The sequence below is a fragment of the Otolemur garnettii genome, unplaced genomic scaffold, assembly GCF_000181295.1.
Source record: "Otolemur garnettii isolate 467f Iridium unplaced genomic scaffold, OtoGar3 scaffold00005, whole genome shotgun sequence".
NCBI classification, from domain to species: Eukaryota; Metazoa; Chordata; class Mammalia; order Primates; family Galagidae; genus Otolemur; species Otolemur garnettii.
The window spans coordinates 44,096,135-44,120,779 of NW_003852400.1; the positions used below are offsets into that span (position 1 = coordinate 44,096,135).

At 39.8% G+C, this 24,645-nt stretch overlaps 2 protein-coding genes and 1 long non-coding RNA gene across 4 annotated transcripts in view; 1 reads left to right on the forward strand and 2 right to left on the reverse strand.

The window, feature by feature from the left end:
- ITGA1 (integrin subunit alpha 1) overlaps positions 1-18,910 on the reverse strand; it is a 152,307-nt gene extending 133,397 nt beyond the window's left edge. The window contains exon 1 of one of the 2 annotated variants that reach the window (XM_003782781.3): positions 18,398-18,910. In XM_003782781.3, the coding sequence (XP_003782829.1) occupies positions 18,398-18,458 (61 nt within the window). In that variant the 5' untranslated portion in view covers positions 18,459-18,910. Of the gene's footprint in view, positions 1-2,145; positions 2,698-18,397 lie in introns of those variants that run through there. The other variant, XM_023519067.1, reaches the window with a different exon arrangement.
- PELO (pelota mRNA surveillance and ribosome rescue factor) lies at positions 5,821-7,758 on the reverse strand. Its single transcript, XM_012812250.2, has 2 exons — positions 6,782-7,758; positions 5,821-6,469 (listed from the first exon to the last, which is right to left on the reverse strand). The coding sequence occupies exons 1-2, from the start codon at positions 7,505-7,507 to the stop codon at positions 6,038-6,040; spliced, it is 1,158 nt and encodes a 385-aa protein (XP_012667704.1). The 5' UTR covers positions 7,508-7,758; the 3' UTR covers positions 5,821-6,037.
- Positions 7,361-8,590, forward strand: LOC111728395. Its single transcript, XR_002775709.1, has 2 exons — positions 7,361-7,417; positions 7,706-8,590. It is a non-coding gene; the product is annotated as an uncharacterized LOC111728395 (long non-coding RNA).
- Positions 18,911-24,645: the final 5,735 nt, after the last annotated feature.

Below are 24,645 nucleotides of genomic sequence, written 5' to 3' on the forward strand. Positions count from 1 at the left end.
ATTGAGTTCCTGATTTATCATGAGACAACTAAATAACAGAAGCAGATAAAAATGATTGCCTCAACTTCAGCTGATTATATAACACTTAGTGTTATCAATTTATGTATTTACAGGCACCTGCCATAATGCCCGGCTAAGAGATCTCCTCTGGCTCAGGCTGGATTCAAACCTGCCCTTACCTCAGAAACAGGTCTTTTGGAATCAAATGTGGCACTCAAGTAGAAATAAGCTCTAAGTTCTCTACTCTCTGACAGAGAAAATGGAAATTTCCACTAAATTTGCATTGTAAAGAATGAGGTTTGGGGCAGCACCTATATACTGAGGGTGGCGGGTTCGAACTTGACCCCAGCCAAACTGCAGCAAAAAAACAGCCAGGCATTGTGGCGGGCTCCTGTAGTCCCAGCTACTTGGGAAGCTGAGGCAAGAGAATCCCTTAAGCCCAAGAGCTGGAGATTGTTGTGACCTGTGACACCATAGCACTCTACGGAGGGCGACAAATGAAGACTCCATCTTAATGTGGGCAGTACTAGGGAATGAGAGAAGAGAATATGAAAGAAGACTGGTAATCCAAATCTCCACAACTTATCATAAATATTGTGACATAATCCTTCGCAATTGGAATCTGAATGTGAAGCCTTCTCATATCATTGCAAACTTTATAATTAAAATATTCTCTGTAAATAGCAAAAATGATAGCTTCAGCCTCAAATTAGTATGCACATAAAGACAGACTGTCCTTAAGGAAATTCATTAGTTTCTCAACTTGAATGAACAAATTCACACATCCCAATTTCTTACCCATTGTTATTTACAACAACACAACATAATAACATCTCTATTTCTTTAGAGAAATTAAATAGCGCAAAATAAATGTTGTCTAAGAAATTATACTTGGAGATTTAAAAGAACACTTTAAAATATGGATGAGAATACAGATGGTGACGCTATATCAAACATTCCTAAAAAGGAAGAATTCTTGCTATATAATGAAATACAATGAATGGGATTTTATCCTCTCTGCTTCAATTTAACCAGTATCTTTTCCTAATAGTTTTTAACGATCTTGTGAATCTAAACATCTTTTTACTGAACGTGGTCCATTTCATTTTTAAGCGTAAGTGAAGTTTCCTTGCTATGCAATGACTGTGTTAAGTACCTCTTCAGGTTGTTCTCCTAGTTACACTTCAAAAGACTATTCCTACAGCATTCATTTTCCAACATCGTGATTAGCTACATTATCGACTTTTGAACTTTTTCTTGAAAAGGCATCACTGACACACACAAATATCATAGTGGCATTCTAACGCCATGAGAAATCATTTTGGCTTTTTAGTAACATGCATGTACCACATACATTTCTAAATTAATGACTCATGAGAGGTACATAATGCATTAAGCATATTGAACAGTATTTTTCTGAAATACTACATATCTTCGACTACAGAAACTGAATCACAGCACGAAGTCTAAATACATCAATGTGAAGAAAATTCTTCTATTTAACATTTTAAATACTTTATCTGAAATAACTGATCTTTTTTAAGTTGCTCTTGAACTTTTCACGTTACTTGCTGTTCATTACTGGGGAACTAGTTCATTTACTTAAAAATGGCACACCAGCAAATCGTGGGCTGACCAAAATCAATTCTGAAAACATGTATTTTCAAATCTCTAAGGAAGATGTGAATAAAACTGCAATAAGTTTATGCCCCATTTCAAACTCCTGTGGTTCTTCAGGGAACAAAAGGGGAAGTGAAGAGAACGGTGAGGGAAATGAAAAGGCCCCATGTTAGAACACGGAGGCTCGGGGCCCAGGGGCTGGCCTGCCTGAGCTACAGCTTGCTGACTCCTGCTCATAGAAACACAGAAAACAAAATCTTTTTGTAAATTCAATCGCCACCACATAACATTTTCCCTAGATACATTTTTAAAGGTACTTAAAAAAAAAAAGTTTGGGAAGAACTTAAGTTGAAATTTGAGCAGAATCCTGAAAGGAGTAATGGAGTATGTAGCAATCTGGTGGGAAAGCACCGCAGATCCACGGTGTATGTGTATATACCATTTCCTCTGCATACTAATTTTTTAGTAACAAAGAGAATTTTACTTCCATATCACTTCCAAGTGAAGATTCAAACCTGAACTTACGGCTTTTCCTTCCAAACCAGCTTCTCTTTGTACTTTCTGTCTTTTTGAATGGTGCCATCATCTTTCCCACTGCGAAGAAATCAGAGATTTCTCTTTAGACTGTTCTCTTTGCCTAACTCGGAATAAGGATCTGCAGCCCAAGTCCTTCTGATGGTACCTCTTTATGTCTCATATCAACTTCCTTTGATTAATATTGCAAGAACGTCATTACTGCTTTTGTTCAAGCATTTTTATAATATGCATTCTCTTAACCGGTCTTCCTGCCTCCAGCTCTGATGCTGCTAAGAAATAATTGTGAAATGTAAAGTTTCATGCCCCTCTCCTGGTACACTTTGCAGTTGTTTCTCATTGTGGTAAACCCAGACTCTTTATTGTGGCACAGAGGGTGTTAGCACACTTGCCCTCCCTGTCTTAACCCCTCCAAATCTCTTCTCTCCATTGTAGGTAAAGTTACTGGCCCTTGCTCTATAAAGTTCCTTCCAAAAGTAATCCCTTTTAACATTGTGCCCTTTTACACACTTTGCACAAATTACTTATAATAATGATTCGCTTACTGTTTGTGTTTTTGAAATCCAGCCGGGTGACTGGTTCAAAGGCAGCATGGGGGCAGGGGGAGGGGAGGAAAGATAAAATTAAATGTATAAATCACGAGTATAATAAAAAAAGAAAATGGACAACTCATGTTGTTCTGGTTCCAGGCAAAAGGGCTCTTCTTTCTCCAAATCTTCAGAGTCACCTTAGAAACTCCTCTTCAATTTGTAGCTCAATATATTCAGATACTGAACCCAAGTAGTTAGTCTTGTTTAGAAAACAATAAAAGGACAAAATACTCTTTCCCAACTAAGAAGTGCTATTATGGGGGTATGTGTAAATACTATTTCCTCTGCATACTTATTTTTTACAGAGAATTTCAGTTCCAGAATATATGAACTACAGAAATTATTAGTCACTTCTATTATAGATGATTTGAGGTTGAGAGAATCAGTTATGGGGCTAAAAAAAGGAAACTGAAGTTAGTGACAGAAAATAAGTAAAAATAAAGAAAAATTAGCTTTACAAAACTCCCATAGTAGTATCTGGGAAGAGACAGATTTAGCTTGTTTATAAGGGAATAATGAAAGTGAAATCCAGGCTCCACAACCCAGTCATTAAATCAGCAAGATATTTAACATATAAGTGGGGGACCAAGAATAGCAAGATATTTGATAGGCATCATATGTACAGCACAATGAAATAATTTGCAAGCTTCTCATTTAGAGTCCACTGGAGGTAGCAAATCTTTGTTTTCAATAAGCACCCAATGGGAAATGAAAATTTACAGTACAGCATTATATTAGAGAAGGTTAAGATGTTATTGATAGTGTTTTATCACAGTTATTTCTTAGCATTAATAAACTGCAATTGAAATTACACTTCTATATGATTTCCAAAGATTTGTTCCTTTTGTTTCATAGAATAGTGAAAATTACTACAATTCATTTTATTTGCTCCTATCATTTTGATGTTTCCACCTATGATTGTATCAGAGTTATAATTTTTGTTTTTTTGAGACAGAGTCTCACTATATCACCCTTGGTAGAATGCAGTGGTGTCACAGCTCACAGCAACCTCCAACTCTTGGGCTTAAGCAATTCTCTTGCCTCAGCCTCCCAAGTAGCTGGAACTACAGGTGCCTGCCACAACACCTGGCTCAGAGTTAGACTCTTGATGATAGAAAATACAAACTTTGCAAAATAGAAATTAAAGATGTTTTTATATGAAATACACCAGCCGGGTGTATAAAAACAGCCTTTTTTTTTTTCTAGAAAGGTTTTATAGCTTAGTATGGCTAGTTAACTCTCTTGGAGGACCTTAAAACTCAAATTTGTTTTTTCAGTTTGGATGGTGACCTCAGCCAGAGTTACACCAGTAGAGAACAAGATGCTGCCTCTGTCGGATTTTGTTATGCACAGTAACCACCTGAGATTCCAACTCAGTACGTCTAAAATAGAACCCTAGATTCTAGCTACCAATGAGCTCTCAGGGATGCTGGGTGTTCATGGATCATCTTATTGAATAGCAAGAATTAAATGAGTGGTTCAGGCCTTGATGTCTGTTTGAATCATATGGGTAGCTTAAAAAAACAACAACAAAAAAAGCCTTTCTAGGGGTAAAAGGTTATTTAATTAGTTTGGGCTGCAGTGCTGGCATCAAGAGCTTTAAGAGTTGCCAAGGTAAGGCTAACACTGCTAAATTTGAGAACCAATGACCCAAAATATACTTGTTAGATTTATTAGCCTCCATTTCGGTAGAGCATAGATTATGAGAGTAACAGATGTCCAAAATCTTCAAATTCTTAACGGAGACTATAATTCATTATCCGTTAGGTCTCACTTTAAGAATCTTGGTGGCTTCCTTTTATTTCCTATTATTTAATAACATTTTTAATAATTAAGTTAACTATTCATGGATTACAATGAAACGGCAATAAATTATTTTTAGAGTAGGAAGTAGATATATAAAAATATAAATATGTGATTTTAAAGTATATGGAAGTGGCAGTTCCCAAAAGATAGTCTCAAAATAGTTAAAAAATTTATTAGAAAAATATCCAAATCAGTTATACCAGGAGAAAACCCACAGACATAGAAAAGTTCTAAAACTATAGTATCCCCACCTGAATAGGATTACTAATTTGAGAGTTACAAACTGCATTATCACTCTTCATATGATTTTTCTAATTATTTTACTAAATTGGGGTTTGTAAAAGGTGAAGATACATTCCCAAGGCTCCCACCCTAACTTTTAGAAATGCACATCAAAAATAATGAATAAAATGAATATTTTAAATGCCAAGGTATTTGCAGAAATTCCACAATTAAAGAGTACTGGCGCACTAGTCAGCATCACATACTAGTGATATGACTTAATTAAACCTTTTGAACAGATTTTTTCACACCTAAAATAGCCCAGTAAGAATTTATAGCATGGACTAATGCCACAAACAAATACAAGATGGTATTAAGTATAACTCTGACAAAGCAAAAACAAATAAACAAAAAACAGTGTGGCAGTTTTTCCTTGCAAAGAACAGAAGCCCAGCTTTACCACTAATTAGCCAGTTAACAGGCATATCACATACCCTAGTGTCATTTTAAAAATTAAAAGGCCTCAAAGAGATTATCTTGGGAACCTGCAGCAGATCAAACCTCTATGATCTAAAACTAACTGATTAAGTGGTCCTCTAAAGCAAATATGACTAACTATAACAACAATAGAAAAACACAAAAAACCCAGTAAGAATTTACTTTTATCATGATTAGTTTGAAAAGTCTCTTAAGAAAAACAATTCTTTAAACTTGTCTTCTGGTCTACTAATTGTTAGGGGGATAATTTAAAATAGCAAAAATACTCAAATCTAAAAAAAAAAGACGCAATGTGGGGGAAGGTGGGGAGAAAAAAAAATCATTAAATGCAATGCAAGGGCACCATGCTAAACTAATATAAAGAAGTAATGTAAATAGGATAACGAGAAAGTGAAAAGGTTTTTCTCAGCAAAACTATTTCAAAGCATGTAGCATAAAATTTTATGATGTGTCCCAAACAACATACTGCATAGGCATTCTTATCAGATATACATTTTTCTAAGCACTACAAATAATTCAGGATTTCTACATAAAATTAATATAGTAAAGATGGTAGTACTTAGAATTACTTCCTTTTATTGTTTAGTTTGAATACATGTCCTGCCAACAACAAAATACCTAGTTTGACCAAATAGGTAAGAAACCCCTGTATGAATCAAAAAGTGCCAGTCTAGCAGCCTTCTGTCACAAGGGCCCTGGGAAGTGCATGGTATACAGTGAGGGAGTGAGACACAAGGTTGTCTCGTCTCAGTTTTAAGTTTCAGTCATTAATCCTCTTCAGAACTGGAATCATCCTCTTGGTCAGAGAGTTCAGGGACAGGGAATCGGAGAATGGCAGCTACCCCAGTCAGTTGGCCAAGCTGTTCACCAGATACATGAAGACTTGAGAATATCCTAACGGAGCCAGCATTCTCTTTCACACTGTCCACCAGCCTCACATACCGGCTCCTTGTGGCTACATCCTGGTGCCTGAAGAGCTCATCACTGATGAGCAATGTGTCAATTGCCATGGCTTCATTGGCCTTCTCCACCTGCTTGAGTCCATAGAAAGCTCGGTCAGGTTCATGTTGTAACATTTTATAGAAGTCATCCAGGGCTTTTACTTCTCCAGCAGCTTTAGTGTCTGAAAGGCGGCTAGCTACTGTAGGGTCACAAAGAGCCTCTTTCAGGGAGTACTTGTGTCCAGAGGAGGCATGTACCTAGAGTTACAATTATAAAAGTTAGACAAAGGATATCTCAGAACACCCATTAATCAGCCCACAATGACCTAAAGCCAAAACCAATAATAAGGTTTTATATTATATGTTTAACGATTTAAAGAGTTTACTATGTAAATTTACCAGATATTTAACAGCCCTCTTTTTATTTCATCAAGTTATTTAAAATTCCATCCTTGAAAAGAGATTTTTCCTCTTATCTGTCCCAGTTTTAAAACTTCAGGAGTCGTTTATACTAACCCCTCTACCCATCCTTAATTATTCCCCGGTAAGATTTTTTTTTTTTTTTTTTACCTGAAGAAATTTGGACCGGTTTTCCAGGAGCAGTTTGTTGTCAGTCTTCACTGCTTGTTGAAACATGTAGTCGCAGAATTGTTCCCTCACAAATCCTGGGCTGGCTACCAGGATGCACTTTACAATATCAAAGTTTATGTGTCGCTGGATGGCCTGGACCACCTGTTCATAGAACCGCTCCAGGGCACGGTCATGCTGGGAGCAGTTCCCTTTCCGTTTCCTAGGGATGTTCACCTCCACCTTGGCACGAGTGAGGGTCATGCTAGGAGTGACTAAGCAGATGTGGGCGAGGCCTTCCTGCATGACCACAGCCGCCACATCAGCGCTCCAGGCTGGGTCACAGGCCTGCTCGATGCGCTCCAGGACCACACTGTCCCACTGTTTTTTGGCCAGGGTGAACTGGCGGTTGGGCTCCAGCTCAATGGTGTGGTAAGCCCCCATCTTCACATACTCGTTCTCTTGGATGTTGGTCCCCTTCACCCGCAGCTGGCAGGCTTGAGAGTCGAAGTCGATGGTTTCCACGCAGAGGGTGAGGGTAGTGCGGACCCGGTTGCTTCCCACGCTGCCGGTGGAGGACTCGGTCTGTACCTTGCGGATGGTGGAGGCGCGCAAGCTGTCGCCCACCTGCACTAAATTGTAAGTGTGCCACATGTCCTCCGGCTCCTCCGGGACCAGGGTCACCTGGCCCGCATTGTCCTTCTCAATGTCCTTCCTCACGAGCTTCATGGCCTTGGCAGGAGCTCAGGGACAGAACAAGAAGAACTAAGCAGGTCCCCACCTGGGAAGGGGAAAGAGAATGTAGGCCGGGAAGTGGGCGGGGCCGGTTCCTAAGGGCACTGGCCTGACCGGAAGGGAATATTCCTTTTGGGACTCATGCGGCCAAGGGGAGCACTTACGCTAGCCCTCTATCCCTTCCTTCCTCAGTCTTCGGAGACACAGCGAACACCGACCCCTTCGCGGTTCCAGCTGCCAGCACGGAGCTTGGGACCGGCGAATAAGGGCGCATGCGCCGCTCTGCCCCGCCTCTCGGCGCATGTTAGCCCGCGCCCCACCTCCCGGCGCACGTTAACCCGCGCCCCGCCTCCGGCGCACGCGCGTTACGTCCTTAACGGAGGGGGTGGGGCGGTAGTTTGAGCGCGCCGAGAAGGACTTGGAACGGATGAACTCCAAGGTGCGCAATATTTTTGGTGGCAATTTTTGCTGAACTTGAACTTCCTAAGTTTTTTCTTCCATCCCTATTTGTGAAGACTCCAGGGAGTGAGTGCAAATATTTGTTTTTTAGCTGGATGCGATTGCCACCCTGCACCTCTTCTCCCTGGGTAAATTCAAAATTTATATAAAAGTTAAAGGAGCTCTCAGAAGTGCAAGTTTGTCCCCAAAGATCCATACGGTTTTCGGATTTGTTCTGCTTTATCTGCATCGAGACGCTACAAGCCTGTCTGAGCTGGTATCTCCAGAAGCGGATGCCAAGAACTACTGGTCACGTTCTGTCTGTGCTCTGAGCAACGTGCCCAGCTGTTTTCTGCGCTTAAATTACCGTGTCTGCTCGATCTAATTAACCCAGATGTTAAAACACTGGTCCAAGAGAGCGAAGAAACTATGTGTGGAATTTACCCCTGGGCGGACTTCTCAGTTGCCTGACCTGATGTCCTGGGAATCCCAGAATCCAAAGCTTGCAATCTTTGCTTTCCATAGCTCAGTAGCCTGTGAAATGTTCAGGGTGGGGGTTGGGTCGCAATAGTTTAAGGCCAGAGCTTAGCTGCCAAAGCTAAGCTAAAAGGTGAGGCAATAAAATGATCTAATATGAAAGACTCTGCTTCAATAGCTGTATATACAATTTATTTTCAAAATTTACCATTTCTTTTATGGAGGAGTGGAAGTTGAGAAGTGGGGTTGCCTCTTTAAAAGACTGGTGAATACCAATAAAATAACAGTAAAATTTCTTGGAAGTTATGGAGTAGATCGCCCAGGAGTTTGAAATGGGGAGTTCACCAGCCTGGACCGGGGAGATAGGGATGAAAGGAAGGATTCTGACTTTGTGACAGGCTTGATAATTTTAACAGAAGTGTCAATTATCTTTCTGAGAAATTGTCAGGGTACAGAAAGGTCCTCTCCAAGGGGAAAATCCCAATTGGAACAGCTCTTAATTTTTATTTGTTTTTGGCCTTTTTTTCATCTGTCTTTTCTCTGACTCTCTAACTTTTCCCTTCCCACACTCCTGTCATACTGAGTACCCTCACAAAGTTCCTAACTCACATCACTTTCTTCCAATTCTAAGAGAACCCAGGAACAACTTTTCACTAAGCAAAGAACTCATGACAATGAGTGTGAAGGTGTTTTGCCCTCCCAAAGGATGTTGTATCTTTTTTTTTAAGGATGTTGTATCTTTTTAAAAAGATCTTGTTAACTTAAAATTCCTAATTGATAGAGTGAAGGGAGGGGCGGAGAGAGAGAGAAAGAGAAGAGATTCTTTTGAGCTGTGAGGTTTGAAATGCTCTTGATCACCTAAATCCATTTCATCGCGTTCCATAGTCTGCTGAAGATTAAAAGCCATAGAATCATAGTGGTAGGCACACCGTGGATCTAAATAAAAGGTTTTTGTTGAAGAGCTATCACCTCTTGAATATTTATTAATAAATACTTTCCTATGCTCTTTCTTACCCTGTAAAAACCTGGTTATCTGCCTTTTATGGGAGAAAATGAATTGGGAAGTTAAATGTTTTCAAGACCACAACTATGCTCAAATTCAGACCTGCTTGACTCCATATCCTCTCCTTTCCCCATTGCTACCACTCTATGAATTCTTAATTACACGCAGTTATCCATTCATACTTCTCTCAGCTGTCACCTTTAACAGTTAAACAAAACCCCACAGCTCAGGAATCAAATTGGAGGATTTGAAAGGCACTAATCCCTTCCCTGCCTTTTCATTACCTCTTAAAATCTGTATATTCTTCTTTTCCACATAGGTTTTTCTTCTGCTCAGCCTAGGTCATATAATCTTTGAGAAAGACCTTATATTCTACTTTAGAAGAAACTACATTTGTTTCTGCATTTGAAGCCTGTGGAAAACCCATACTGACTCTCAATCCCATGTTTTATTTATTTATTTATTCCATGTTTTATTGAGTTAGTTAGTTATGAACGTACTACAAAATCTTTCATAGATTTTCTATTTGATCTGAGACAACTGCTACAGTTGGAACTCTTCTGTTTTGCTTGCTTGTTTTTTAGCAACTTGACCTTATTCCTGGACAGATGTTTCTCTCAGGCTTAGTATTCCTAGACTAATCATTATACTTTTATTTTGAATTATTTCAGTTTTCATTCTCTATGATTTAAATCCTTGGCACTCAACCCTCAATGGTCTGGTTTTACAAACTGTAGAGTTCTAAGAATGCCTGGCTTGAAGCTAAAAATCTAGGTCAGGGAAAGCGAGGGGCAAAGGCTCACGAATGATCATGATTATTCAGCCTTAGAAAAACAACTGGTTTGAGAGAGTTGACTGATGGATAATCTATTGGGTATATTTATATATTTATTTCAGCACTTTCTTTCCAGTGTGTCTTATTGGTGAACCGGATTACAGGTTCATACTATTATAACAGTTATGCCAGAAATATCTGTGTGGCAATAGCAAGGATTTGGGGGTCTTGCAGGGTGGAAATCTTGTTTGAATACACTGTGCTTAGTACAGAGACCCTTCAACAGTAGGGGATGTATAAATTTTCATGTTTCCAACTTGTATTTTATTTTTATAATTTTTTGTGGCAAGGCTTACTTTCATGCAGCACAAACCTGATCTTCTCATTCTTCTGCTTTAAGCCCCTTGGGAACCCATCCCATCATTGCTTCTTTGCATGTCTGTTCTCTCTTCCAGAAGATAGTGCTCTTAATGGCAGAGACTACCTTTTGCTTATTTTCGTGTTCTTGAAATGCAGCACAAGTAGTAAATAATAGTATTTATTTTATGAAAGAATGAATGCTTATTAACTTTCTTTTCATTCAGAGTTTAGCTTTCACTGACGTCCTAAGATGAGGAAATCACATTCTGTTTTACTAAAAATTGAAATTAAAATAGAAGATTACTCTTGAGGTAAGTTTCTATAAGTGTATTTCAATTTTTGAGTTATCTATGCTTAGCTAAGAAAATGATGGTTTTAAGTTCATCTTACTGAGGAAAAGGTCTTAAAGTATCTTAAAATAATACATAATGACAATTAGTTTTTTTATTTTTTATTATTTTTTTTTTTTGAGACAGAGCCTCAAGCTGTCCCCCTGGGTAGAGTGTCGTGGCATTACAGCTCACAGCAACCTCCAACTCCTGGGCTCAAGCGAGTCTCCTGCCTCCGCCTCCCAAGTAGCTGGGACCACAGGTGCCCGCCACAACGCCCGGCTATTTTTTGGTTGCAGCCGTCATTGTTGTTTGGTGGGTCCGGGCTGGGGATTCGAACCCTATGTGGCTGGCGCCTTAGCCGGTTGAGCCACAGGTGCCAAGCCAGACAATTAGTTTTATTATACAACATATACATGGTTTGGAAAGTGAACTTTACAGAATAAGTAGCCAGATCTCTGGTTATGAATGTCCAGTGGTAAAAGCAATCACTTAGAATTTGCAGACCTCAGACTGTACACAGGCTCCCATGTGACCTCCACAAGGAGATATAAGTGATGATTGAGGATTCAGCTAATGAGGCAAAAGGGTGAAAGGGAAAGTTTGGATTTTTTTTTTTTAATTAACTTGTATTCACTATTTAAATTTCCTGTGGTTAAAAGCCTTACTTGGAACTGTCACAAAACACTACAAAATGTAGTGTTGTTTATCAAATTGTTGTAATTTGATACAATTCAAATCAAATTGTAATTGTTTATCAAATAAACAACATCTCACCAACAAAATCGATTATTTGCATGTATCCCTATATGATACAGGATCATTTTGCCAAAAATACTGCAATAAAATGTATAACGCAAATATTTTTGAAGGATAGTCAATACTCATGCATTATATGACTTCAGTAATTAGCAAACCAAAAGGCTAGCTAATAAAATAATTTTGAAAGTACATTTAATTTATATTAAGAATACAAGATCTATACTAAAATCTAAAACAGGCCTGGCCCAGTGGCTCATTCCTGTAATTCCGGCACTCTAGAAGCTGGAGGCAGGAGGATTCCTTTAGGATCCCCAGGAGTTGGAGATCAGCCCGAACAAGAGCAAGACTACTATGTCTACTAAAAATAGAAAAATTCCTCTGGCATCATGGTGGGCACCTATAGTCCTAGCTACTCTGGAGGCTGCGGATCACTTGAACCCAGGAGTTTGAGGGTGCTGTGAGCTGGGTTGATGACATGGCATGGGCAACAGAGTGAGACTCTATCTCAAATAAATAGATAAATAAACATTCTACAACATCCTAACCATTTGATATTCTAATATGATTTAGGTGCTCTATTCATATTGAAGAATTTGCATCTATTTCAGCAGCTCTCATAATTCATACAAAAAATACAATGACTGTTTTCTATTAATTTATCTTTCTCACTTGTCTTATTTAGAGGGACCTACTGTTTGGATAAAACAGAATTAATGTTTGTGCAGATAAAGTGAATTTTTAACACCAAACAGACTATAATTTTAATTGTCTTTTAAAACTTAGTTGTTTTTTATTCCTTCTTTTATTTAACTATTTTTTGAGGAGGGGGGTCAGTTGAGTGTCATGGCTCAGCTTAGCTCACAGCAACCTCAAACTCCTGGGTTCAAGTGATGCCACCTGTCTCAGCCTCCCAAATAGCTAGGACTACAGGCGCCCACCACAACACCTGGCTAGTTTTTGGTAGCCAGGTGTTGTTCAGGCTGGTCTGGAACTGCTGAGCTTAAGCATTCGACCCACCTTGGCCTCCCAGAGTGTTAGGAATACAGGTGTGAGCTACCATGCTTGGCCTTAATCCGCCTTTTAAATCACAGAATAAATTAGATTAAAATTAGGCTCCGTTTTATATACACAGTCTTATGCTAACCACCAAGATGACAGAAAGTGACGAGTTTGCCAAAGGTAGAATCATTAATACCATGCAAGTGGAACATTCTGTGATTACTTTATTATCATGTTTTTCCTGAGGCTTCCTTGTAAAAGTAGAGTATTCAAAGGAAGATCTAGGGGATACGGGGAGGCTGCTGGGGCCAGAGGAACAATCATCCCCTGCATCTGATAATAAAGTTAGCTCTGGCACTGTGGCTCAAAGGAGTAATGCCAGAGGTAGTGGGTTCAAACCCAGCCTAGGACAAAAACTGCAAAATAAATAAATAAATAAATAAACAAAATAAATAAAGTTAACTTTGGAAGAGTTGTAACAGAGGAACAATGTTCATGTCTTTCTATTTAGGAGGGATGTCATACATTAGCCTCTTTAAAATCTGATATAGTTTTTAAATGTCTGAAGAAATGTGATAGAAAATTGCCGTGTAGATATGTTGTATATTATTGATTATAATTTTCACACGTACATTTTCCTACATTTCAATATTCCTGGAACTGGGATGCAACCCTACCCAATAATCTAGCAATAATACTTGGATTGGCAGTGCTTGTCTTTCTTAGTGGTACATGGAATAGTGGTCCATCTTTCAATTGCTAATGTCTTCCATTTGATGAGATAGAAATATTTCAGAGATATATAATTAAAGGGGACAATCCGATCCCTTAAGTACTTTAAGAGTTTGTCTATAGTCTATTCTTTCATGATTCATTCAATAAACAAGTGCCCATTATTCCTAGCTGCTAAAATTAATAAACAGAACTCTGTCCTCCCAGAGCATACAGCAAATGCAGAAGACAATGAGATATTTAATTATTATATCATGTGGTGTGTTATACAATGGAAGCAAAGGTGCTAGGGGCACACATTTTTCTGGGGGAGGGTCCAATCTACTCCAGGGAGTCTCTTGGAAATCACATACATGTGGGGACTTAAGAAGGAGTAGCAGTGGGAGTTCACTGCTGGCCCCAAAGCCCTGAGGAGACTTTAGAGGAGCTGCACAATAAGGAGCTGAAAGAAACCTTATGATTTTGAGGACAGGGTTATGTGCAGTCATTGCATTTCTTGATATTCTAGTTGCATTGACGGCAAATACAATACTGCGGTCACAGACTGCTCTGAATAGGCAAGCTATTCTGACTTTAGCCCTGTGGCAACAATTCCAATATCTTTCATTTCAGTTTTCTAACATGAAATTAAGAATAATATTTTGTATTTCCTACAACAGAAGAGCAATATAGGTAAAGAATATCATTTTGGTTCCCAATTTTTCTGAAAATATTTTAAACATGAACTATTTTATTCTACTATGGAGGCGTATGGACATTTGGTAGGTTCTAAATCTAGTGGGAAGTTTGTTGAGTTGGAGATGGAGGAAGAAGTCAAAAGAGCATCCATCTACTGAAGTAAGATCAACAGTGATAAACTGAGGCCCACGAGCTTACGCTTCAAAACAGAGTAGCGTCATGGCAGCAGGGAAGGAAAACATGTAAACTAGTTGGTAGATATATGTATTTAATCGTTACTTTTATTGACTGTTTAGTAAACAAACAAAAATCCTCTAAATTCATTGCTACTTTTACAAACATCATAATGACTAAGAACATTTTCACCATTTCAGTCATCCTGGACAATACATGGTGTGCCACTGGAGGTCATTTCTTTGTTTTGGGTAAGTGACAGACTTCCCCCCCACATTCATCCTCACTGGTCTTCATTTTGAATAGGAAATCTTGCCTGTGAAATAAGTCCTAAAAGAAGACCCTTGCTTCTTGGCCAGCCAAAATGTTTCTAGGGAGGAGAGACATAATTCAATTAAGGGTAATTCCATATATATGTTAATAACCAAAGGTAGTTGCTTTACTTGAGTTATATTTAATGTAGGGTCTAATTTCACCATATACCTAAAAATTGTGGCGATAACAGACTCACTTGCATCATTAATTAGGTCTTTATCCTTGTCTTTTAGACATTTATATTTGGATTTCACATTCACAGGGGTGAGCAAGAGGGGAATAGACTTACATTTAGGTAGCCTGTATGTTGCATTATTTCAGAGCATGAAATTTGAGGTCAGGGATCAGAATTGAGTAAATCTGTCATTAACTAGTTGTGCAGTTTCGTACAAATGCAATTAACTTCTTAGTACTGTACTTCGAATTGTCCATCTATAAATATGGACAATAGCTATATACATTTTTAAAGGTTAGAATGAAATAATACATGCAAAGTTCTTGGCACAGGGACTTGCACATAGTATGTGTCAGCATTAAGTTGTGATAATTATTCTCAGTGATTATCTTGGCCTTTGTTCTCTGGAAGGTTGGATCTTGCCATTTGGATATAGCCAATGAGGGGAGGGGAAGGTGGGCAAGACATTAGAGGTTGGGAGAAAAGGGGGCGGGTTTAAATCTCCCCTACTCCTTCCCTATTGGGCTTTAGTTTTGGCACTAACAGAATTCCTCTGCTGATGGCCATAACTCTGGTCCAGCAGCAACTCCTCCCCTGCCCCATAGCTAGAGTTATGGTCAACTAACACTGCCACCTCCTCAAGCCTAGGAATGGTCATGGTTTTTCTTCTCACTGTTGCTTCTAGGGACTTGTTCCCACTTTTGCTTGTTCTGGGTACTCCACATTCTTTTCTCATTCCATTAAGGCCTCACTAAACTGTCTCTTTATGAAAACTTTCTTCATGTAAATTCTTTATGTGGGTCACTAGTATTGACTGGAACTTTGACATACATAAAATAATAATAAAGACTTTATTTGGACATAAGGAAGAACATCTTCCTGGATAAATCATTTTAATAAATGTTGGAAAAAGGAGTTCTAAATCTAAAGGGAAGTCTGTTGGGATGGGGATGGTTTATTGTTCTGATGTAAACTCAGCTTTGAAGGCTGTAGAAAGTTTGTATGGTACAGGGTGGTGGGAAGGAAGGGTGGAGTTATTTTCTAGACACATAAAACAACAAGATCATATCTACAATGGCAAAATCAGCATGGGGATTATGAAGAAAGTAAAGAAATATGATGGGTTATAATGGCTACTTATGTTTAAGGGATGGGGTAGGCAGAATAATGGTCTCCCAGGGGTGTCCACATCCTAATCCCTAGAACCTATAAATATATTACCTTAGTTGACAGAAGGGCCTTGGCATATGTAATAAAATGAAGGATCTTAAGATGGGGAGATTATTCCGATGGGCCCAGTGCAATCCCAGGGAGATCATTTGGGAGGCAATAAGGGCAGAGTGAGAGAAGGAGATATGACAATAAGGTAAAGTCGGAGAGAAAGAACACAGAGAAAGATTCTACTCTACTGGTTTTGAAGATGGAAAATGAGCCTAAAGCAAGGAATGCAGGAAAAAGCAAGGGAACTGATTCTCCCCTAAAGCCTCCAGAAGAAATGAAACCCTGGTGATATCTTGAGTTTAGTCTAGTGAAACTGTGACCTACACAATTGTAAAATAGTAAATTTATATTTATTGAGCTGATAAGTCTGTGGCAATTTGTTACAAGAGCAATAGGAAACTGATACGGGGCAGTAGAAGATACAGGTGATGGATTAGGTCAGTCAGTTGAGAAGTTTAGATTTTATCTTGAAGGGGAAAAAGAAAACACTGACAATTTTTTGTTAAAAATTCAGATATCATAAAAATGGTGTATTGGTAAGATCAGTTAGAGGTTGGGTTCAGATTAGAGACAAAACAATGAGCTCTGTGGACAGGTAGAGTGCACAGATGGGCAAGATGATGAGACCCCAGATTAGATATGGACTCTAAACATTGATGAGAAGTTTACAAATATAAAAGAGATTGGTAAGGAAGAGCTGACAGAATACGATGACTGACTGATGAGGAAATTAGCAGAAGAAAGATGTCAAGCCTTAAGGTATTGTGAAATGGATATAAATACAGCACAATTGAAGAGCCTGTCAATTCTGAGACACTTTTTAAAATTCTAAATTTCAATAGGATTGAATTATACACACAGAGAATCCAAATACTGTAATTTAGAAATATTTATGCATTATTTTAACTCCTTTCTTGGATTCAGCAAGGCATATTACACACACACAGACACACACATGAAATTGTAACTTGTTAATCCTCTGTTATTTTAAGTTTCATTTTGTGTTTTTACAGGATATGCAAACCTCATTTGATCATTTCTGCATTAGAGACTGCTTATTTGGTAAAATGAAAAAGGCATAACTTGAATAGTTAGCAAACTATTGTATTCATATTTTGGATAAAACTTGTGACAAAATGCAAGTGATCTATAAAAGTTTGAGTTGGAGAGGAGTCATAGGGCAAATATGTATGAAGGGTACTGACAGTTGCTGGTAAGTTAAACTACTCACTGGCTGTAATGCTCTTACCACTGTTTGGATTATTGGACATTTCCTGAGTAGTAGAAAATGTTTGGATGAAAAGTCAGTACCTCATTATTAACTCTCTTTACACCACTTCACTATGAAAAAAGCTCTGCCTGCTAACAGTCCATCTCTAAGTCATTTTCCTAAGAGTTAACAATGCTTGGCCATCTAAGGCCGGACCAGACCGACTGGTTCTCTCATGCTTTTAATGGTAAACCCACTAGTTAACTAGTACAGGTAAGTATGCCAGCAGTAAAAATACTGGACCATTTAATGCCCAGGATATGCTAAAGCCAACCATTAAACAAACCATAAATCAGGTGATTTGCTTTCACACGAACCTTCTATCAATACACTTTCACCCACTTGCATTCTGTTTTCCACCATTTCAACTTTCCCCCCTCAATCAGTAACTGGTTAAAAAAAATCTGAGCATAGTAAATCATCGCGGAAATCTTAGAAAATGCTACAGTTCAACCCCTCCCCCCAGTTAGATATAACTTCGCAACGCCACTGTGTGTTTTAAGTCCCCTCCTTAAAAATACATAGTTATACACAAGTAACCATACTATAGTTTGTATCTTAAAAAGTAAGGTACGCTGTGATATTTACAGAGTAAATACGCGCTACTTCTTTCTACATTTCCAAACGTCCCTCCCCTTGGGTACTGACAGAGAGACATCATTTCGGGACAAGCAGCGGTTCTGCTCCACGCCCCTCTTTCCTTGTTCTGTAGGGGAAAAGATTTGACCACTAGACAGCAAGCGAAGACCATAGTGTCCACTCTTGAGAAACCCGAGAGTAGAAACTTTGCATTAACTTTGCATTAAAGCCCTGTATTTGTCACCCCTAGCTCCCGCCAAAAAAGGCGAAGAGAGCCATTCAGCAAAGTCCTACACTACAATGTATACTGTAAAAAACAACTTTAATTTGAAAAGTCAAATCGCCCATGGAAAGTTTTCAGCGCTACCTCACTCCTACGCTTGGAGTGGAGGGTTTGAAGTGACACCAAAACTAATGCATATCAAAGCCCAACTGCAAAACTCTTTTCTGTACACCAACCCGGCCAGGCTACCTGGTGCCCAAAAGGGGACGGGCGCTCCCTGCTCTCTGGACGGTGGCTCTGTGCGCCTCCCTCCCTGCGCCAAGCCCCGAGCCCACGCGCGCAGGAGATGCTCAGAGAAAAGCCGAGTCGCTCACCGGTGAGGAGCCAACAGCAGGCGACAGCGACCTCTGGGCTGGCGCGGCGCCGGGGGGCCATGTCCGGAGCGGCCGCAGCGCCCGGGACGCACCGGTTCTGGGCAGCAGCTGGCAGACCCGCGCCAGGAGGCAGCGCGCTGGGCGACTCGGCCGGCCGCTGCGGTTCCCAGTCCTCGGCCCCAGCCGGCTGCAGCGCCCGGGAGCGGCAGAGGAGTGATTTCCTGTGTTTTCGTCGAATGCCTCTAAATTCTCTCCACGCTTTTCACATCCCAGACGGATTGCCACATCGCCCGCCCCTTCGCGCTCTTGGTCTCTGAAATCCCACTGGCAGCGTCCCAGGCTCCGTCCGAGACATGGACAAATAAAGCCAGCTTCGCGGGTCCGTGTTTAGGCTAAAGTCCACGGGCTGCGAAGCAGACCTTAAAGGGACATCTGCCTTTCATTTAGAGGGTGATCCCGTTCTCTGTGCCAAATCCCTAAGGTGGTAGGAAGGCAGGCAAGGGCTGGACCTTCGGGAGGGAGGGTGTCGCCAGCTCCGTGGCTCCGCCTTCACACCCCTCACTGCTCCCGGGCTGGGCTGGAAGGGCGCCTGGACAGTGCCCTGCCCCGGCTCCTCCGCCCTTAGGAGGCGGCTGCTTTCCCAGGGTCCTGCTGCTCGGAGGCATCAGACCGCCTGTGAAAGTGCGCGGGACCCCTGACCTTCACCGTGAAGTTGTCTGGCACGCGAGGGCGCGTCCACACCACCCCACACGCCCCACTCAGGGCTTTGCTGTCGGTTATGGAGAGTTTGCTTCGTTTATGGTGATTCGTGATTAGAGGGTGGTCGCAGATACGTTTTCCTTTGGGCAGACTATGATCAGGGGAGAAAAAGAGGAGCAAGACGGGGAGGAAATAAAGTAAGAGTGAAAGAGGCAAACGCAAAAGGGAAGCGGGAGGAAAACCGAGGGAGGAACCGGGCTCCTAGCAACTGGAATGTGTGTGGGCTATTTTGTTTAAGCTGAATTCGAATGTTTGTACACTGGGACTTGAGTCTAACGAAGAACTCAGGACACTGCTTAATCTTTTTTTTCTTGCGACTGCCTTTTTGAGTAAAATGAGTTGGTTCATGTTATTCCTCCCCAAGGGCCTGGGGACAGATGTGTTTAGGAGTTTGCAGTGGTGTCCTTGCCTGATGAGTTGAACTACCTCGCTAAGTCAAAGCCAGACTCACACGTTCTCTTCAAGGAATCCTTGCTATACTTCTTCTTCTTCTTTTTTTTTTTTCTGTTTCAGAGACAAGGTCTTCCTCTGTCGTTCAGGCTGGAGTGCAGTGTTGTAATCATCAGTCGTTGCTCACTGTAACCTTCAACACCCCCAGGCTCAAGTGTCCTCCCGTCTCAGCTTCCCAAGAAGCTGGGACTACAGGCGCTACTTGCTCTTTTTAAAACAGCTGTGTCTTGGTGCTTTTGAGAATTTCAAAGCACAGTTAGGACTGTGGGCGGGTAGATTTGAGTTTAGAGGTGTATGAGGGAATCAGTTAGATTCAATTCAACAACTGCTTGCGTATCTCTCTAGCGAGCAGGACTAGGGCTAGGCAGGACGAGACTGCCACCCAAAGGAGGGCTCCTTGCTTGGAGCACAACACAGGTGACAGTACTGGTAACACAAGGACAGGAGCCCACAAAGATGATTGGCTATATTGCCAAATAGAGGATTGTGGCAAGTAAAAGTTAGAGAAAACACAAGTTAGAGAAGTTTAATGACGGTCAGTAAAGCGCAGGCTGCGCTGAGAGGTCGAAGGCCCTGGATCCATTAGCTCAGGCTTTCCTTTTCTAATTTATGTATGGAAGTGATTCACTACTTAGCAAATATGTTAAAAATCCTGTTTCCCCTGTTTTTAGCTTTCATAATGTCATTTCTTAGTTTTGTCTTCAAAATTACACAAATAAACCTCTAGAAAAACTGTATTACACCAGGTCACAGTTCAGTTTCATTAAACATGGCTTAGGCTCATTTGCCTCCGTTCAGTACTCTCATTTCCTGCCAAAGAATGTCTTTCCTGTGTACATACCACTTCCTGTGTAGTCTCAGTTATGTCTTGTGCCTGCCAGTATGATCCATTGACCCTTACACAGTAACCGATAAATATTGATTAATGCTTGGAGAATTAGAAATCATAATAAATAACTTCACAAGAATATTTCTTCAAATTTCTTAGTTTTCCAACATACATAATAGTATGTATATATATATGTGTGTGTGTGTTTATGTGTTCATGGATATATATGTGTGTATATATATATAGAATATATACACACATGCATATGCATATACATACAAGGCATTCTATTAGAAAAGCAAATTATAATTCATTCTATTAAAGAAAAATAAAAAGAGAAATTATATAAAACCTTATTTAGATAAAGCAGGGTTAAAATACGCTCATAATATCAGATCAGGCAAGGTGGCTCACCATTGTAATACTAGTACTTTGGCAGGTTAAGGCAGAAGCCTAGGAGTCCAGGACCACCTTGAGCAAGAGAGAGACCCCGTTTCTACAAAAAATAGAAAAATTAGCTGGGCATGGAGAGTATGTGCCTTTGTCACAGCTACATGGAAGGCTGAGGCAGGAGGATCACTTGAGCCCAGGAGCTTCAGTTTGCAGTGGGCTAGATATGATGACACCACTATACACTAACTTGGGCAACAGAGAGAGACTCTGTGACAATATCTGTCTATATGTGTGGGTACACTTAAACAGATACACACTCATACGAGCACTTAAAATAAGATCAAGTCTATAATTATTGGGAAGTTTACGTTTTTTTGTTTTTTTTTACTAAAACATACTTTCAATTTAAATATTCTTGCTTTCTCTAGGACTTACAAACCAATGGTGATAACCACCACTAGCAGTTATCTTGTTAAAATTAATTTTCATATGTGTTATGAATCTCATAACAATATTTATGGAATTTATGGATCATAGCAAATCAATGCAAAAATCAATGTAAATGCAGAGACTGAGAAATAACTATTGTTTGAGAATTAAATTCAGAGTAAGTACTTACTTTTCTGAACGTCAATAAACCCAAATACAAATTAATGTTAAGCAAGCTATTTTCCTAATCATTTTTATTCTGATGGACAGAAAGATAAGTCATTGAGTAAACTGAGGTTTAGAGAAGATTAAAAACTTGTCCAGGGTCACAAACTAGTAATTAGATAAGGATACTTGGTGGCAAACGTAAAGCTCTGGACCTTATATACTGTACACTTCTGCATTTTAAATGAGAGCTAATCTGATCTGATCTCTGTCCGGGTTTGGGAGCATGAGTTAAGATTAAGGGTCTACTAAGAGATTAGAGAATACATTAATTAAGAATTTGGAAAGTCGATGTCTATAAAATGAGGTACGGGTATAGGGATTATTGACCAATAATCCTTAGAAGAAAAAACTACTTCACATCAAAGTACTCTTCTTGGAGTTAATCTAATATGCTGAGTAAAATTACTAGAGTAAGTAAGGTTCTGGAGTTACACCACTTGGATTCATGTCTTGGAACCACAATATTGTAGCATGTGAATTAGGAAAAGTCATCAACTTTTTCTAAGTCTCAGTTTTCTCAATGGTAAAGCGGGGATAGAAATATTGTGCTGCCCCTCTCTGAAGAGTGCCGTAAAGGTTAAATGAGGCAAGCTACAAATATTTAGCATGAGGCATGGGATGAAGTAAGTACCCAATAGATGTGAATCTTCTTCTTCCAGGAGTAGAAGAATTGGTATTAAATCGACCGTGCAAACCTAGGGAAGGTCTGTGTGTGAGACCCTCTGTAGGAAGTGATGCTTTGGATGACCACCAGAAGGAGAACTTCAGGGTTTGCCCAAGAATGTCCCCAGCAACAGCTATTATTGTTTCTGGAATGTTCACCTTTAGAACGTTTACTTTGGATTAGAAAATCATCCTGAAGATATTCCTATAAAATGGGTGAGCATGATGATATCAGAACCCACTGTAACATTAACGTAATTGTGCTTTTTAACTAAGGGAGCTGAAAGAGGGATTTTTTCTTTTTTAACAAGAAAATTTCACTAAGGCCGAGAATAGAAGACGGTCAGAAACCTGCTTTAGTGTCTGCGGGTTCTCTAGTCATAAGAGTTTGGGTTTTCAAAGCGGCAGGATATATTAAGTACTCCCACCTGAGTATGGGGGTGGGGCCAATTTTACTCAATGGTAAATAATTTAAAAGTTTTTGTATGGTAAAACAATACATTCTTATAAGAAATATTCAAAAGTGATTTTTAAGTTAAATATGAGGTTTCAAATAAATTTTAAGGTAGCATCAAAGTGCGCTTTTATCCTACCTCCCCTCTTCCCCTCCGTTAGAAATAGGTGGAAGTGTCTAGAACGGCTTCTGTTTTTACGAAGATTGCATCAAGATTCAGATTTTTAAACTTTACGATGTAAACACTCAGGGGAATTATACCCCCAAAGAATGGCGCTGACTCAGAGAACTAACCCATTCAGAAAACTTAGTCTCGTTTAATAATATCCAAGTTCCCGCTACACACTGGCTTCCAGGGCGATGTTCCCAGTAGGCAAGGTTGGGTAGAACACTCGTGACTCTACTGCAAATCTGCTGTGCGTTACTTTATCTTCCTTGTAAACAGGAACAGAATATAAGTCGTATTGTCCTCAATTTTGATGTTGTCAAGTTTCATTTTAAGTCTATTAAGTTAAGGAGTCTAGTGAAATTATCTGTTAGCTGTTGCTGCCGCACCTGAGAACCCAGGATTCCTTCCTCTACGACCAAAATAAAGTCCCAGTGATGCAGAGCTGGAACTTCACCACTAGCCCAGCATTTGTTTTTTGTTATTGCGTAATGTTCTTGTGTGTTTTTTCACTTAAAGTATAAAATAGGTGTTCCTCCCTCCCTATTTCCTGAATAAACCTGTGCCAGAAATGTTGTCCAAAGACATTTGGGCACTGGCACTTAAAAAAAAAAAAAAGCCAAACTTGACTTCAGACTCCTGAGGACCAATAGTTCTTCCTAGGGTAGGAAACTTCTCTAGACTTGTTGGCAGACTTCAACGTGAGTGACACAGCAGGGCAGCAGCGAGGGAGGGTGGACCAGGGCTGTGCCCTGGCAGGAATCTTTAATTCGTGGCAGTCTCTGACTCAGTAACAACCAGGGATGAGCGGTAACAGTTTAGCTGCCTTCTTGGGCCCCTTAATTTGAAATATGAGCTAATCATCTTTTAAGCTGTTAGGTAATTCTAAGATTGTTTGAAGAGGCTGGTTTAGTTACTTTCCTTTAACCAACCTCTAAAAAGTTAAAGTAGTTGGGCTCTCAAACCCCAGGACTACAACAAATAAATGATTTACTAGTATTTCAAACTTAGATTGGCATTTCTTGTAGTAGGACTGGGTCCCTAAGCACAAGCATGGGGAAATACTTTTTATCTTTAATACAAAAATAAATATACCGGGGGAGAAGAGAATCTACTATCTGGCTCTGAAATAATAAAATGTAAATAGCTTCTTATACAGTTACGTGTCTGTTTTTCATCTGCTTTACTAAACCATAATCTATATAAAGATAGTCAGTTACTCACTTTTGTCCTCTGCAGCATCTGCTCCCCTGTGATTCATTCATTGAAGCATTTAAGAAGTTATCTCTACATAGAAGGAATTCTCCTGGGTCTTGAGGACTCAGAGATGTTGAATTTATAGACCCTATTCTCAAGAAAAGCTTCACGTCACCTAGAAACACATGCATAGAATGATCTTTCTAATTGCATGTGACTCCTAGACTAGAGGATAAAGTCAACGGGGGGTGGGGGGAATAGAAGTTCACAGAGATGGCACTGGCATTTAACCTTGCAGGGAACAGACAGGGAATTTTACAGGTAGAGAAAAACCGTGATGGGATTTCTAGGCAGAGGCAACGTGAAATGGACAAACAGACTGGGATAGAAGTTAAGAAGGGAAAGTGAAGTTGAGACCAGATTTGAAAGCCTCTTAGAAAGATGCCAGGAAATTTGGACTTCTTGTAAGCACAGAATATTTTCACAGTTCTGATTTATATACACAAACATGTTTTTGTTTTTCCTTTTTATTTGTGTCCTAAAGTAGCTTGATTTAAACTTATTTTTGTAGTAGAGGAAATGAAATAAACGTAGGCATGAGGCACACTGTGACACTTTCATGCCATGAATTCTCGTTAATCCCTTCACGAAGGAAATTTATGGTTTATTGTCAATAAATG